At 44.7% G+C, this 17,383-nt stretch overlaps 1 protein-coding gene across 2 annotated transcripts in view; it reads left to right on the forward strand.

Annotated features, from left to right (window-relative positions):
* Positions 1-17,383, forward strand: part of CCDC69 (coiled-coil domain containing 69) — a 41,785-nt gene that overhangs the window by 12,111 nt on the left and 12,291 nt on the right. The window contains exons 2-4 of one of the 2 annotated variants that reach the window (XM_010373680.2): positions 6,265-6,340; positions 10,433-10,539; positions 13,348-13,435. In XM_010373680.2, the coding sequence (XP_010371982.1) occupies positions 6,265-6,340; positions 10,433-10,539; positions 13,348-13,435 (271 nt within the window). The remainder of the gene's footprint in view (positions 1-6,264; positions 6,341-10,432; positions 10,540-13,347; positions 13,436-17,383) is intronic. The other variant, XM_030926860.1, reaches the window with a different exon arrangement.

Raw genomic sequence — 17,383 nt, forward strand, 5'->3', positions numbered from 1 at the left:
AAGTGGGTGGATCACTTGAAGTCGGGAGTTTGAGACCTGCCTGGCCAACATGGTGAAACCCCGTCTCTACTAAAAATACAAAAATTAGCCTGATGTGGTGGCATGCGCCTGTAATCCCAGCTACTCTGGAGGCTGAGGCAAAAGAATTGCTTGAGCCTGGGAGGCAGAGGTTGCAACTGAGCTAAGATCGTGCCACTGCACTCCAGCCTGGGCAACAGAGCCAGACTCCATCTCAAACAAACAAACAAACAAAAAGATGTAAATTCCCAGCACACATACTGTAGGTCTAGAATGCAGCCTGGACATTCGTGTTAAGCAGGCTTTCCAGGTGGCTCTAGTACAGGAGGTCCATAGACCACATTCCTAAGAAATACTGTTCTGGGCATCATAACATACTGGGGCAAGTCCAATGTAGATTTCAAAATCCTGACCTCAAGGAGCCCCTTGGGCTAACAGGAGAGATAGATAGCCAACCAGATGTGGATACTGTCAGGGGTGCCTGGAACATGGAGGAGACAGGAACTAACTCCGCCCTGGGGCAGGCCAGGAGAGAAGCAGAGAAATGGTGAGTGCACTGAGCCTGGGGGCCTGAGGTAGACCTGACCATGTGTCACAGTGGGATGGTCTTGAGCAGTGCAGGATGTCTCGAACACACAGATGTCTGTGTTGGGGGCAGGCATGTAATAGGTAGCACTAGGTTATTTTGGTTTGGTTTTGACCTAGCAAATTTGCCAACGTTTTCTTAAAAAGTGATAATATTCCACATTGGCAAGGTTGCAGTGAAACTGGTCTTTCTTCTTCTTCTTCTTCTTCTTGAGACAGAGTCTTGCTCTGTTGCCCAGGCTGGAGTGCAGTGGTTCAATCTCAGTTCACTATAATCTCTGCCTCCCAGGTTCAAACAATTCTCGTGCCTCAGCCTCTCAAGTAGCTGGGATTACAGGCATGTGCCACCACACCTGGCTAATTTTTGTATTTTTAGTAGAGATGGGGTTTTGTCACACTGGCCAGGCTGGTCTCGAACTCCTGGCTTCAAGTGATCCTCCTGCCTCGGCCTCCTGAAGTGCTGGGATTACAGGTGTGAGCTACCACACCCAGCTGAAACTGGTCTTGTGTGCCATTTGAAGGTGAGTAAATTGGTCGAAACTTCCAATATTAGACATGTAATATTAGATGTGTATAAAATTTTATAAATCAATGTTTATTTTTTAATTTTAATTTTAATTTTAATTTTTTATTTTTTTAGACAGGGTCTCACTCTGTCGCCCAGACTGGAGTACAGTAGTGCAATCTTGGCTCACTGCAACCTCCGCCTCCTGGGTTCAGGTGATTCTCCTGCCTCAGCTTCCCAAGTAGCTGGGATTACCTGTGCATGCCATTACCGCCTGGTTAATTTTTGTATTTTTAGTAGAGACGGAGTTTCAGCAGGTTGGCCAGGCTAGTCTCGAACTCCTGATCTCAAATGATCCACCCACCTCTGCCTCGCAAAGTGCTAGGATTATAGGCGTGAGTCACCGCACCTGGCCTAAATTAATATGTTTATTAAAGCATAATCTGCAAATTAAAAAGTGGAAACAATTTAAACACTCAACAGTGAATGACTAAATTCATCCATAGGGATGTTCTGCTCATCATTACAATTAACACATTTGCAGAATAGTTAATGCTGTGTAGTAAATGCTCATAATGTATTTGAAAAAGTAAGATATGAGGCAGTATATGTAATATCATTGAATATGTGTATGTAGATGAACAATATATGCCACCAGGTTATGGGGTTCTCTCTGGGTCGTGAGATTTTCTTTCTGTATATTCATGTATTTTCTGTATTTTCTACAACAAATGCCTACTACTGGTGTAACTGGAAGAAGATGTTTGTAAATATTTAAGTATTAAGAAATTGGGGCTGGGTGCCATGGCTCATGCCTGTAATCCCAGTACTTTGGAAGGCTGAGGCAGACAAATCACTTGAGCCTTGGAGTTCGAGACCATCCTGAGTAGCATGGCAAAATTCCATCTCTGCCAAAAATACAAAAATTAGCCAGGTGGGATAGCACATGCCCGTAGTCCCAGCTACTTGGGAGGCTGAGGCAGGAGAATTGCTTGAGCTTGGGAGGCGGGGGTTGCAGTGAGCCCTGATGACACCACTACACTGCAGCCTGGGCAACAGAGCAAGACTCCATCTCAAAAAAAAAAAAAAAAGCCAGAAAAAAAAAAAGAAATTGGCGTGGGGGTAGACTGGGGACAGATGGTGATAGCCTTGACTGCCATTCTGAAGGAGTTATCTTGTTTTGTCAAGAGCTGGGGACTCAAGTACAAGGCCACGTGCTGCCTGTGGTCTGAAAGCTGTTTGTGGAGAAGAGTTCTCCACCATTCTCTGGTGGTGGTTATCTGAAAGAAGGCAGCATTTCATGAGCTTATGACCTTATTTCAGATGACAAAACCTGAGACCCAGGGGCAGCCCAAGAGGTCTGCCAAAGCAGATCACGTGGGATCTTTGTTCTTGCCATGTTTCTGAAACATGGGTATCGTCTCATGCAATATTTGAGTTCTTAATATGTACCAGACACTGCAATTGCGTTATTTCATCTCATCCTAAAAGAGCCTCATGAGAAATCCGAGGCATAGAGAGGTCATACAGTCACACGGTGTTGGATTTAGTATTTGAACCCAGACCTATGTGATTCTAGAATTCTAGAGTTCTTAACCACTTTGCTCTGCAGTCTCTAATATTCTGACGCCTGGTTCTAATGCTGATTTGAACATTAAGGCACAGTGTGACAGTGTCTTAAACCTCCTTGAGCCTCAGTTTCCTCGCCTGTAGTGACCTTTGCCTCACAGTGCTGTTGAGAGGAGCTGAGATGAGAGCTTAGAGTTTGAACACCATGGGATCCTCATCCCCACCTCACAGAGGAGGAAGCAGAAGACAGAGTGTGAAGGGATTTGCCCAAGTTTGTAACAGAGCTGGAACTAGAATCTAGGCCTTCTGGCTCCCATAAAAACATTGTCTGAGTTCAGCTAATCAGTGGTGGCAACAAGGAAGAGACAACCATTTGTGTTTATCTCCCTCCTTCCCCCAGCCCAGGGTGGGGAGGCTGGCTGCTGTCACTTCCCCAGATTCTGGCGTTGACAGCTTCTCTGAGTCGTGCCTGGACCAGGCTTCCTCCTCTCCCCTGGAAAGGGAAGATTGAGTCTTCACCAGGGTGGTGGGGGAGCTAAATTGTCAGGTCTGCCCAGTCACTCACAGATTTGGGGCACGAGGACCTGGGGGAGGCCCCATGCCTCACTCAGTCCTCCACGGGCTTACACATGCCAGGCTCTGTGCCCAGCACCATGGGGGAGAAGCAGACTATTCTAGAAGACTTCCCTTGATACATCTTCCCACCCCAGTGAGAAGCATGCTTTGTAGAAGTATTTCAGTGGTTCTTCAGTTTAGGACATTTTAAATAATTTTTGTTGAACATTTTCTTAGCCTCTTCATAGTTTGACTTGTGTTTTTGTTTGTTTGTTTTTTGAGACAGAGTCTCACTCTGTTGCCCAGGCTGGAGTGTGAGATCTCGGCTCACTGCAACCTCCACCTCCTGGGTTCAAGCAATTCTCATGCCTCAGACTCCCAAGTAGTTCGGATTACAAGTGTGCGCCACCACACCTGCCTGATTTTTGTGTTTTTATTAGAGAGGAGTTTTTGCCATGTTTGTCAGGTTGATCTCGAACTACTGACTGCAAATGATCTGCCCACCTCGGCCTCCCAGAGTGCCAAGATTACAGTCATGAGCCACTGCGCCCAGGCATGAGCCACAGCGCCCAGGCATGAGCCACAGCGCCCAGGCTTGACTTGTTTTTCAAAAGTGTTTCTTAAAATTGAGTCTAGAACATCTTCCTTCCTTCCTTTTTTCCTTCCTTTCTGTCCTTTCCCTTCCTTTGTCCCTCTTTCTTCCTTTCTCTTCTTTGTGAGAGCATCTTGAAAAGCATACAAAAGGGCTTACATTTTTTTTACCCAAATCCTGGTCCAGTGATCACCACCAGACTTCAACCAACTTTTTACCTCTCCAGCATGAAATGAGAAAATGATGGTGTGAGCGAGTGTGTAATGTTCAGTAAGCATGTCAGTTCTCCTTTCCTGGAAGACTGTTCTTAAGCTTTTCCTTACTATATTTTGGAAGATTAAAATGTCCTTTATTTTATAAAATGATGGTAATAATTACAAATAGTTAGGCCTGGTGCAGTGGCTCACACCTGTAATCCCAGCACTTTGGGAGGCCGAGGCAGGCGGATCACGAGGTCAGGAGATCGAGACCATCCTGGCAAACATGGTGAAACCCCATCTCTACTAAAAATACAAAAAGTCAGCTGGGCATGGTGGCAGGTGCCTGTAGTCCCAGCTACTCAGGAGGCTGAGACCGGAGAATGGTGTAAACCCAGGGAGGTGGAGCTTGCAGTGAGCTGAGATCAAGCCACAGCACTCCAGCCTGGGCGACAGAGTGAGACTCCGTCTAAAAATAATAATAATCTACAAATAGGTTTTTTCAGCATCCTTGTTTATGAGCCCATATCAACTCTCCCATTAAAAAATATTACTCATTTGGCCAGGCACAGTGGCTTATGCCTGTAATTCCAGCACTTTGGGATGCTTAGGTGGGGAGACCAGTTGAGGCCAGGATTTCAAGACCAGCCTGGCCAACATGGCGAAACCCCGTCTCTACTAAAAATACAAAACTTAGCCAGGTGTGGTGGCACATGCCTGTAGTCTCAGTCACTCTGGAGGCTGAGGATCACTTGAACCCAGGAGGCGGAGGTTCCAGTGAGCCGGAATCATGCAATTGCACTCCAACCTGGGCAACAGAGCAAAACTCTGTCTCAAAAACAAAACAAAAAAAGGTCGGGCGCGGTGGTTCACACCTGTAATCCCAGCACTTTGGGAGGCTGAGGTGGGCAGATCAAAAGGTCAGGAGATCAAAACCATCCTGGCTAACACAGTAAAACCCCATCTCTACTAAAAATACAAGAAATTAGCCGGGCATGGTGGCACACACCTATAGTCCCAGCTACTCAGGAGGCTGAGGCAGGAGAATCACTTGAACCCAGGAGATGGAGGTTGCAGTGAGCCGAGACTTCACATCTGCACTCCAGCCTGGGCAACAGAGCAAGACTCAGTCTCAAAATTAATTAATTAATTAATTAATTAAATTTTTAAAAAATTACTCATTTATGAAATCTGGGAGCCACTGACACTGCTTTGTGATGCAGAAAGCCCTTTTGTATTAGTTATTCCTCTTAGAGGTTTGGGACTTTTCAGCCCCACCCGACAACCTCTTGGGAGGGGAGAGGGGCTAGAATGTCAAGTTGATCACCAATGGCCAATAGTTTAATCAATCATGCCTACGTAATGAAGCCTCCATGAAAAACCCAAGAGGATTGGGTTCGGAGAGCTTCCGCGTAGCTGAACACGTGGAGGTTCCTGGATGGTGGCCCCCAAGGAGGGCATGGAAGCTCCCGCCCTTTCTCCCATACCTTGTCCTATGCATCTCATCATCTGCATCCTTTGTACTATCCTTTATAATAAACCAGTCATTGTAAGTGTTTTCCCAAGTTCTGTGTGCCACTCCAGCAAATTAATCAAACCCAAAGAGGAGGTCAAGGAAACCTCAACTTGAAGCCCATCTGTCAAAAGTTCTGGAGACCCAGACTTGGGACACTATTTCCAGGTAGGTAGGGTTGGAACTGATGTCCGCCGCAGAACTGATTGTTTAACGGTGGGGAGAGCCCCTCCCACACACATGGAAGTCTTCTTCCATGTGGATGCTTATTCTGGTGTGAGAGCAGAAGAAAAATGGTTTGAGTTTTCTCCAAACAAAACTCATCTCTGAATTGTGGGTCGGGAGGTTTTTAGGGCACCTCAAGTACATAGCTGGAGTGAGGATAATAGCAGGTCTGGCCAGATCCTGGGAGAAGAAAGAGGTGGTCTGGAAGGCCCCCAGGGATGGCAACAGGAGCCAGACTGCAAGGATCTAGGGACAGGTCAAGCAGTGTCAAACTCCCCCTTGGGTTTCCCTGAAAGGGATGAGAAGTCCTGTTCTAGGGCCCCTCCCCTGGTAGAAGGTCTGCTGCCTGGGGCTGCAAGGCAGCCCTAATGCGCAGGGCATGGGGCAGGGTCTAGTGTAACTGAAGGTCCTGCCTTGCCTTTGGAAGAATCCCACTGTAGCAGCCCATCCTCGCTTTGACCTCCCACCCTCTACCCACACCTCACTGTTATCTCATTTCTTCCAGAAGCGCCAAGAACCAGAACCAGAACAGCCACCCAGACCAGAGCCCCAGGAATTAGGTCCCCTCAATGGGGACACAGGTGAGTAGCCAGCCCTACAAAGGCCCCAGCTGCCATCTATGAGGTTTCCTACCTTATAATCAACACAGATGATATAGCTACTGAAATATCTCATGAGATCTTAGATAGGTTGCCTTAATAGGAGTATTGTGTCTAAAATCAGGGAGGTAATAGTCCTAACCTGTGCTTCCCTATTCTGGGCTGTTGATACCACACCTAGAGTGCTATATATGTTTCTAGAAAGTACATTTTTAGAGGGATCCAGAAAAATATTGGAGGGAGTACAATGGAGCAAGATCAGACTGGTGAAGAATCTGGAAAACATGTCCTATAAGGAACAGTTAAAGGAACAGAGAATGTTCATCTGGAAAGAAGATGTGGCCATAGGGAGGGAGGGATGGGAGCAAGGGTTGAAAAACTGTTGGGTACTATGCTTAGTACCTGGGTGACAGGATCATTTGTATCCCAAAACTCAGCATCACCCAATATACCCAGGTAATAAATCTGCATGTGTACCCCTAAATCTAAACCAAAGTTGAAAAAGAAAATATATATATATGAAATAAATTAAAATCAATTTTAATTTGTAATGGATTGTCTGGGAACCTTCTAACTTAAATACGTAATTTTCTTTTTCAAATGAGTAGAGCTAAATACAATGAAATAATATTTATTTTATTTTGTTTTCTTTTCTTTGAAATTTGCATGGTATGAAAATAAAAATTACTACATCCAGAAAAACATATATGTTGCCATAAAACAACAGTTTTCTCCACGTGTCTGAAGTGCCCTAATGGAGAAGAAAGATGAGCCTTGTTTAGTGTGATACAGAGGTCGGTATTAAGGCTTCAGGGTAGCAGCAACATGCAGGCAGAATTCAGCTCATTCTCAAAGAATGTTTTGTGTGGTTGTTGATTTAAAACCGTCAGAGCTACCTGGTAATAGGAGGAGTTCCCTATCTCTGAAGGTGTTTAGTTACAGCCTAGAGGCTGTTGGGAATATCGTAGGTGAAGTTCAAGTACCGCATAAGTAATTGGACCACAAAATCCAATCTGATTGTATATAAGAATTATCCAGGCCAGGAGCAGTGGCTCTTGCCTAAAATCCCAGCACTTTGAGAGGCCAAGGTGGATGGAATGCTTGAGCCCAAGAGTTCAAGACCAGCCTGGGTAACATGGTGAAACCCCGTGTCTACCAAAAATACACACACAAAAAATTAGCCGGGCATGGTGGCGTGCCTGTAGTCCCAGCTACTTGGGAAACTGAGGTGGGAGGATCACCTGAGCCAGGGAGGTTGAGACTGCAGTGAGCTGTGATTGTACCACTGCACTCCAACCTGGGCAACAGAGCAAGAACCTGTCTCAAAAAAAGAAAAATTACCTGGAGAACTTCAAAGATGCAGATTCTAGGGACCTACCACAGACCAAATAAATAAAAATCTCAGTGGGGCTGAAGAAGCTGCATTTTAGTAATATATATATATATATATATATATATATATATATATAGAATACATATATTCATTTTTTATCTTTATTTTTACTTTTTTGAGACAGAGTTTCGCTCTTGTTACTAGGCTAGAGTGCAGTGGCAGGATCTCAACTCACTGCAACCTCCAACTCCCAGGTTCAAGCGATTCTCCTTCCTCAGCCTCCCAAGTAGCTGGGATTACAGGCACCTGCCACTGCGCCCAGCTAAATTTTTTGTATTTTTGGTAGAGACAGGGCTTCACCATGGCCAGGCTGGTCTCGAACTCCTGACCTCAAGTGATTCACTCACCTCGGCCTCCCAAAGTGCTGGGATTATAGGTGTGAGCCACCGTGCCAGGCAAAGAAAGAAAGAAAGATTAGATAGATAGATAGATAGATAGATAGATAGATAGATAGATAGATAGATAGATAGATAGATTTCTAATAAGCTTCTCTTCAGTTGGGGTCAATCTGGTACTAATCTTGTGGACCAAAATTTGAGCCAAATGAATTGTGAGAACTCAGGGCTCTCTGATCTTAACTGTTGCCATCACCTGACCTCTGTCTATCTGCTCATGGCCTCTGGGACTGAGTGGCACCAGCTCACTCCTCCTGTCCTGACAGGACTGACCAGCATTGGAGTCATCCTCATCCTCACATTTCTTCCATATCTGTTGCCAGACCTTGCTTATGGAATTTTCTGATAATAATGCTAACATTAATAATAATGCCAATAACACTAGTATTAGGTTCTAATGCTTGTCATGAGCACTGATAAACATTTAGAGAACATTTCCTGAATAATAGGGAACATTTATTGAGTACTTCCAAAGTGCCTGGGCAACCACCATGTTGCCCAGGCTGGTCTCAAACTCCTAGGCTCAAGCAATCCAGGCTCGTTGGCTTCCCAAAGTGCTAGGATTACAGGCATGAGCCACTGCAACTGGCCTGCACCAAGTTTTTTTGTTTTTTGAGATGGAGTCTCTGTGGCCCAGGCTGGAGTGCAGTGGTGCCATCTTGGCTCACTGCAACCTCTGCCTCCCGGGTTCAAGCGATTCTCCTGCCTCGGCCTCCCGAGTAGCTGGGATTTTTTTGTATTTTTAGTAGAGACAGGGTTTCACCATGCTGTCCAGGCTGGTCTTGAACTCCTGGGCTCAAGTGATCCACTCACCTCGGCCTTCCAAAGTGCTGGGATTACAGGTGTGAGCCACCGTGCCTGGCCTACATTTCCTTTTGTGCACAAGCAAGCAGGATAAGGTGGTAGTTAGAAGTATTTGCCGTGGAAACAGATTGTGTAGGTTCATATCCTTGCTTCCTTAATTTTGAACTGGGTGACCTTGAACAAGTTGCATGACTCCTCTGAGCCTCAGCTTCCTCGTCTGTAGGTTGGGGGTAATAACATTACTCACGACTATTGGGTAGCTGTGAGGAGCAGGTGAGTCAGTCATCCCTCTGAGGTACTTGGAACAGTGCTGGACATGTTGCAGGCATGGTAAGTTCTCAGTCCTCCTACCCTGCTTTTGTTATTTTTATTGCCATTGTTTCCTGATTTAATCATCTCAGCCTCACTCATGTGGTAGGTGCCATAATTATCCTGATCCCATGTATTAGGTAACTGAGGCACAGAGAGGATGACCACCAATTTAGGTCATACCTAGCATCTGATAGACTTGGTGGTGTGGCATTGGCGGAGCCTGTTTTGGAGTTTCCTTAAGCAGAGGCTAGACTTCCTGGTTGTGTTTGCTTCCTGCTCTCAAGTAGCACCCTCTACTACCAGCTGAGGAGATGATAAAGGTGAGGGGCCACACGCTCAGATGCTCATGGGCCCCAGCAGGTAAAGCAAATGACATGTGGCCCTTTGTATACATTTTTAATAATAGCAGGAGGTAAAGACTGTAGCTAGCTGCAGAGCCACATCTTGGCCAGCCAAAGAGGAGGCAGCTGCTTCTGACTCCAGCCCATGGTTGACATGAAGGCATACATTGCCAGTTCTTCTTTGGATTCTTCAAGAAAAATTGGAAATCAGAATTATTAAGTAAAAACTCCCCAGTTGTTAAGCATCAACAACTAATTTTTAAATTATTATTATTATTGTTTTAGAGACAGGGTCTTGCTCTCTTGCCCAGACTGGAGTGCAGTGGTACAGTCATAGCTTACTGCAGCCTCGAACTCCTGTGCTCAAGCCATCCTCCTGCTTTGGTCTCCCTAGCAGCGGGGACTGCAGGTGCATGACATCATGCCCAGCCTTTTTTTTTTTTTTTTTTAAAGAGACAGGGTCTCACTATATTGCCCAGTCTAGTCTCCAACTCTTGGTCTCAAGTGATCCTCCCACCTCAGCCTCCCAAAGTGCTGGGACTACAGGTGTGAGCCATCATATCTGGCCAGCAACTGATTTTTTTAAAAATGGGATAGAACATGGAGACCGGGGACAAAATGAGACCATTGGCTTATTTCTTGAAAGAGGATCTCCAAATCCAAAGAGACTTGAGGTGCTGTTTCTGGAGACTGGTCCCACCTGAGATCATTCTTGAGGCAGAGACCAGAGTTCTCATTCCTTAGCCCCATTTCCCACACTCTCTCTGCCAGCTCTGACTGTACTTCCACTCTGTGAGATTTTTTTTTTTTTTTGCTTTTTCATCTCTAGCTATAACTGTCCAGCTCTGTGCATCAGAGGAGGCTGAGCGGCACCAGAAGGATATAACCAGAATTCTCCAGCAACATGAGGAGGAAAAGAAGAAATGGGCACAACAGGTAAGTCCAGGTGCCCCCATCCCCTGTCTTTCTCCTGCTCAGCTAACCTTGGTGAATCCCAGAGTGAGTGCCTACCTTAGGTTTTTGTTGCTGTTCTAAGAGTCCCTTACTCATTTTGCCAAGAATGGAGTCCTTTATCTGTTGAACACATATTTTTATCAGGGCACTATGTGCTGGGCACATTGGTTAAAACAAGCAGAGCTGGCAGCTGCTTTCATGAAGCCAAGAGTTTATTTGGGAAGAGTAAAAGCTGTTGATGGTGCTAGATTAATTGCCTTTCTGGGCCCACCTCATGGTTGGGTGGGACCACGGAACTCTTTCTGGCTGATGTGTTGTACAAAGAAGAACCAGTGTCACTTCTAGGGCAAGTATTTAGTTGCCAGTTCAAGACCCTCAAGGTCTTTCTGTCTAGCTAAGTGACAGGACTGTTGGAATGGCTGCTCCATCAGCCTCATCTCTGGATGATTATCCCTGGATAATCCCTGGGCAGCAGAGCTCCCTGCCACACAAAATGGGTAGGTAGTGAGGGCAAAATAAACCTTTTGTCTTAAGCCACTGGGACTTTGCCATTGTTTGTTATGGCTGCATGATTTAGCCTATGGTGACTGAGACAGGACATCAGACGCTAAACACAATTACACAGAACTACTTATTGCAATTATAAGTGCTATGAAAAGTTTACAGTGCCATGAAAGGACACAATAGAATCCTTAACCAAGGCTGTGGGATCAGAGAAGGCTTCTCTAAAAGGATGATACTGAGGCTTTAAAATTACCCAGAAATGAAAATTGAGGGACATTCTACAGAATTTCCCGCCTATATTAGTCAAATGTCAAGGCCATGAGACATGAGGTAAGGCGGGGGAACAATTCTAGATTGAAGGACACTAAGCCATGGGATGACTAAATGTAACCTGCAGTCCAGGATTTCCTTTTCCTCATTCTAACTTAGTCACTCATCCTTCGCCTCTCTTTGCCTCCATTTCTTCCTTTACCGGAGGGAGTGGGTAGAGCAGCAGGAGAGATTTGGTGGTGTACACAAGTTTTCTCTAAATTTTCTTTAGTTTAAATTATAAATATGAAATATATTCAGGTAAATATTCAAAATCCTGACATTTAAAGTCACTTCTTCAAAATAGATCTGGGCCAGGCATGCCTATAATCCCAGCACTTTGGGAGGCCGAGGCAGGCAGATCACCTGAGGTCAGGAGTTCGAGACCAGCCTGGGCAACATGGCGAGACCACCGTCTCCACAAAAATACAAACATTAGCCAGGCGTGGTGGCGCATGCCTGTAATCCCAGCTACTTGGGAGCCTGAGGCAGGAGAATCACTTGAACCCGGGAGGCAGAGGTTGCAGTGAGCTGAGATCACACCACTGCACCCTAGCCTGGGTGGCAGAGCAAGAATCCATTTCAAAAAAAAAAAAAAAAAAAAAAAAGGCTCTGTAGTTATAAACTAACCACTCTATTAAATTGCATAGTTATTTATTACTAAAGATTTTCTGCTAGATTTTATCCACTCAGTCGACTTGCTGGGGGAGATTACTGTGTGCAGGGAGGGTGCGGCCTCGGCACTGCCAGGGGTACAGGGAGAAATCGGGTCCAGACCCTGCCCTCAGGTGTTCGCTGGGTGGAAGACTGCAGGGAGTGCCCCCACACACATTAAAATGGTCTTAGCTTAGACGCATTTTTCAGAAACACACCTTTTAAGAAAGGTAGGTTAACTGTATGCATCTGCCAGTCTTTAGTATTTTGGTAGAGTTACCATGGTGATGTCATTTGGCCCTGACCATTACCTGTTGAATCCTTAACCTTGAGACTTGTAAGGGCCCTAGGAATTGTCAAGTTGAGTCCCTTCATTATACAGGGGAGGGAGCTCATTACACAGGAACTCAGTGGTATGCCGGGGCTAGAACCCCTTTAAGTCATGCCTTGCCTCTGGACATGCCCCATCAGCTGGACCTTCCAGGTGGCAAAGGGACTGGAAAACGTCTCAAGTGCAGGACAGTGAGAATGGCTGGCAGGGTTCAGCCTGGAGAAGAGAAATGTTGGGAACACGGGCCACTGTGCTCAGATCTCTGAGGGGCTGCCTGGGTTGAGGGAACAGCCTGGCTCTGTGTGACCCCAGAGGGAAAATCTGGGACCTGATGGTAGAAGTTGGAGGTCACTTGCAACAGTAAGCCTTATGTGAGCAGAGAAACACCATAGGAGGCTTCCTGCCTTGAGTAAGCATCAGGATTAGAATACTCCTAAATCCGGCTGGGCGCAGTGGCTCACACCTGTAATCCCAGCACTTTGGGAGGCCGAGGCGGGTGGATCAGGAGGTCAGGAGATTGAGACCATCGTGGTTAACACGGTGAAACCCCGTCTCTACTAAAAATATAAAAAATTAGCTGGGCGTGATAGCGGGTGCCTGTAGTCCCAGCTACTCGGGAGGCTGAAGCGGGAGAATGGCGTGAACCCGGGAGGCAGAGCTTGCAGTGAGCCGAGATCATGCCACTGCACTCCAGTCTGGGCAACAGAGTGAGACTCCGTCTCAAAAAAAAAAAAAGAAAAAAAAAACTCCTAAATCCTTTTTCATGTACATCATTCTATGGGAACCCCCTGCTAAACCCTAAAGAAGGCAAATTCTGCCATGCCTGCTGTGTCTTGGAAGTCTCGTGTCCTCTCTGGGCATGGCATCCCCGTCCCTCAGAGGAAGGGTTAGGACTCCGGTCACCAAGTTCCACACAGGCCCAGGTGAGTAGATAAGAGATGCTGTGCTGATCCTGCTCAACTTCAGTCCTGCCCGGGACTCTCTGCCCCCAGGTGGAGAAGGAAAGGGAGCTAGAACTTCGAGACAGACTGGATGAGCAGCAAAGGGTCCTGGAAGGAAAGAATGAAGAGTCCCTGCAAGGTAAGGGTAGAGATGTTTCACTGGCCAAGGTGTGGGAGGCGCTTCCTTCTGGCCCCACCTGACGAGTTCACCTGGGCACTCCCACTGGTCCCTCCCTCTCTGTCTGGTCCACAAGCAATTGACTCAAATCAACAGGATCCTTGGCCCTAGAGGGATGATAGACTTTTCCTTTGGGGCGTGGCTTTAAGAGGCTGGCATCAAGCTTTCTTTTTCCTTATTTGAGAAATGTTTTTTCTTTCCACTTAAAAAGCAATGCATATTTATTAAGGGAAATTTAGAAAACTCAGACAAATAGAAGAATTTTTAAATACACATATTTCATCCTCACAGTGATGGTAGCTCTTATTTATTGTTAGATTGATTATTTTGAAAAATAACTTTCTTTCCTCTTATATCACCAAATGTGATCATCATAGAAAATTTGGAAACTATAGATTAGACAAAAAGATCTTAGAGCACAGTGGTTAAGATCTCATTCTTGGCTGGACATGGTGGCTCACACCTGTGTTCCCAGCACTTTCAGAGTCCAAGGTGGATAGATTGCTTGAGCCCAGGAGTTCAAGGCCAACCTGGGCAACATAGCTACATAGCAACATGCTGTCACTATGAAAAATAAATAGATGATTGATTGATTGATTGATTGATAGGTAGGTAGGTAGGTAGGTAGGTAGATAGATAGATAGATAGATAGATAGATAGATAGATAGATAGATCTTATTTTCTAGAGCTCCAGTCCCTGGGTCTAACCTTCAGCTCCACTGCTTACCAGCTCTGTAACCTTGAAGAAGTTACTTTACCTCCCCAATAGGTTCTTTGTAAGAATTAAACAATTTAATGATAGATAGACAGAGATAGAATTTAGAACAGTGCGAGATACTTAGCAATAACTTTTAGCACTGATTTTATTATTGAGAAAATTTAAATCATAATTCCACCCAGAGTTAACCACTGTTACCCCTTTGATATAGATTCTTTCCATTTCTTTTTCTGTGTATATACATAGAATATACATCTATACACACACACTTTGGCGAGGGGAGGTAAATTATTTTTTTCACTTTGTGTTGCATTAGCGTCCTCTCATTAAGCTCTTCTATACTAAGAGTTTTAGTAACTACATAGCATTCCAGTGTGTACCCCTTGTTCATTTAACTGAGTCCCTTTGTTAGGCATTTAGGTAATTTCAAGATTTTTGTCATTGTTTATAACAGCAATGATACTTACATAATGAACCCCATTTTGTAAAATCAGAGTTCCAATGGTGGCACATCCTTGTCAACACTTGTTATTTTCTGCAACACTTGTTGCTATCCTAGTGCAAGTAAAGTGGTATGGCATTGTGGTTGTGATGTGCGTTTCCCTAATGCCTAATTCTGTTGAACATCTTTTCATGTGCTTCTTGGTGACTTGTGTATCTTCTTTGGAGAAGGTCATGTATGTTACTGATGTTATTGAAATTGACCTTGAAAATGCTCTACTGATTTTTCCTTTCATCATCAGTATTCGCATGACCTTTCCTCAGAATTATTTATCTACTTAAAACATGGCTATGGCTGGGTGTGGTGGCTCATGCCTGTAGTGTCAGCACTTTGGGAGACTGAGGCGGGCGGATCACAAGGTCATGAGTTTGAGATCAGCCTGGCCAACATGATGAAACCCTGTCTCTACTAAAAAAAAAAAAAAAAAAAAAATTAGCCTGCTGTGGTGGTGTGCACCTGCAATCCCAGCTACTCTGGATACTGAGGACACTGAGGCAGAATTGCTTGAACCTGGGAGGCAGAGGTTGCAGTGAGCCAAGATCTCACCACTGTACTCCAGCCTGGGAGACAGAGCAAGACTCCATCTAAAAAACAAAACAAAACAAAACCAAAAAAAAAGGTTGTGATTATTTTATACATAAAAGTTTATATCCTATTCTTTTCATTTAACATTGTATCAAATATGTTTCCAAGCAATTATGCTACTACAATTTTTATAAAGGCAAGACCATAAAGTACATGGCTTTCCTTATTTCTTGTGAGTCTAGACCTCTAGATCTCAAAACAGCTTTTGCATAATGTTGCCCATATTTCACATTGTGTGCTTTGATTTACCCAAATGGAATAACTAGAACAGAGGTCTGAATGATTTTAAGAATCTTGAAACATATTGCAACATTAGCACACATTATTGCAAACATTGCAAAATGGAATTAAAGTCCTTGCCTGGAAATTGAAGCGTTGTTTGTGTGTGTGTGTGTGTGTGTGTGTGTGTGTGTGTGTGTGTTTGTTTTTGTTGTTGTTTTTGTTTTTATTTTGAGATGGAGTCTCGCTCTGTCGCCCAGGCTGGAGTGCAGTGGCGTGATCTCGGTTCACAGCAATCTCCGCCTCCCAGGTTCAAGTGATTCTTCTGCCTCAGCCTCCCGAGTAGCTGGGATTACAGGCGCCCGCAACCACGCCTGGCTAATTTTTGTATTTTTAGTTAAGACAGGGTTTCACCATGTTGGCCAGGCTGGTCCCGAACTCCTGACCTCATAATCCGCCTGCCTCGGCCTCCTAAGGTGCTAGGATTACAGGGTGAGCCACCTCGCCCAGCCAAAGAATTGCGTTTTAATAATACCATACCCTGTTGAACTGGGGCTATCACCCTTGAATCTCGGTGCAGTTTCTCTCTCTCTAAAATCTACCTTCCGTACCTCACAAGACTTTGTGGGAAAACAACTTTATTCTCCAAGCATTGCTTTGATATTATTTTTAGTGTTATAAGAAGAATTTCCTACTGTAAAACCCAGGGGAGAAGAGACTGCCTGTCTTGAATTCTTCCCATCAGTCATAATTCTTCTATAGTTATTTTTAAATTGTTTGGCACATATTACGTGCTACATAAGTCTATAATGAATGAATGAAAACATAGCATGGTGGAAATATATGAGATTTTTATACGTATGGGGAGAGGTACACAGGTAAGAGACTAGTGGTAGTCTTCCACATTCGAGGACCCTTTGTTGTCTTTTTTTAATTATCACATAGTAAAATTGACTGTTTTTGAGGGGGTGTGCATTTTTATAAGTTCTAATGCATGTATCGATTCCTTTTTTTTTTTTGAGACAGAGGCTCGCTCTGTCGCCCAGGCTGGAGTGCAGTAGTGCGATCTCGGCTTGCTGCAACCTCCGCTTCCTGGGTTCAAGCAATTCTTTGCCTCAGCCTCCCAAGTAGCTGGGATTACAGGCACGTGCCACTATGCCCAGCTAATTTTTGTATTTTTAGTAGAGACAGTGTTTCACCATCTTGGCCAGGCTGGTCTTCAACTCCTGACCTCGTGATCCACCCGCCTCGGCCTCCCAAAGTGCTAGGATTACAGGCGTGAGCCATTGCGCCCAGCCACATGTGTAGATTCTTGTAACCATCGCCACAATCAGGATACAAAACAGTTTTATCACCACCAGAAAGCTGTCTCAAACTACCTTTGCATTCACATCCTCCTCCCACCCGAACCCCTGGTAATTATTGATCTGTTCTCCATCTCTGTAGCGTTGTCTTTTCTAGGCTATTACATAAATGAAATAATCCGATATGATTTTTTTATATTGGCTTCCTTCACTCATCACAATGCCTTTGACTTTCATTCCAATTGTTGCATATCTCAGTAATTCATACTTTTTCGTTGTGGAGTTATATTCCATTGTTTACTCATTCACTGTTGCAGGACATTTGAGGCAATTATGAATATAGCTGTTCTAACATTCTTGTGCAGGCTTTGTGTGGACATAGGTTTTCATTTATCTTGGGTGAATACGCAGGAGTGGGATAGGTCATATGATAAATGTATGTTTAGCTTTATGAGAAACAGCCAAACTGTCTTCCAGAGTGACCACTATTTTGTATTACCATCTGTGATATATGAGTTATACTGTTCCTACTGCATGCCAATACTTGTTGTCACTGGTTTTTTATTTTAGCTGTTCTAATA

Source organism: Rhinopithecus roxellana, chromosome 3, assembly GCF_007565055.1.
Source record: "Rhinopithecus roxellana isolate Shanxi Qingling chromosome 3, ASM756505v1, whole genome shotgun sequence".
NCBI classification, from domain to species: Eukaryota; Metazoa; Chordata; class Mammalia; order Primates; family Cercopithecidae; genus Rhinopithecus; species Rhinopithecus roxellana.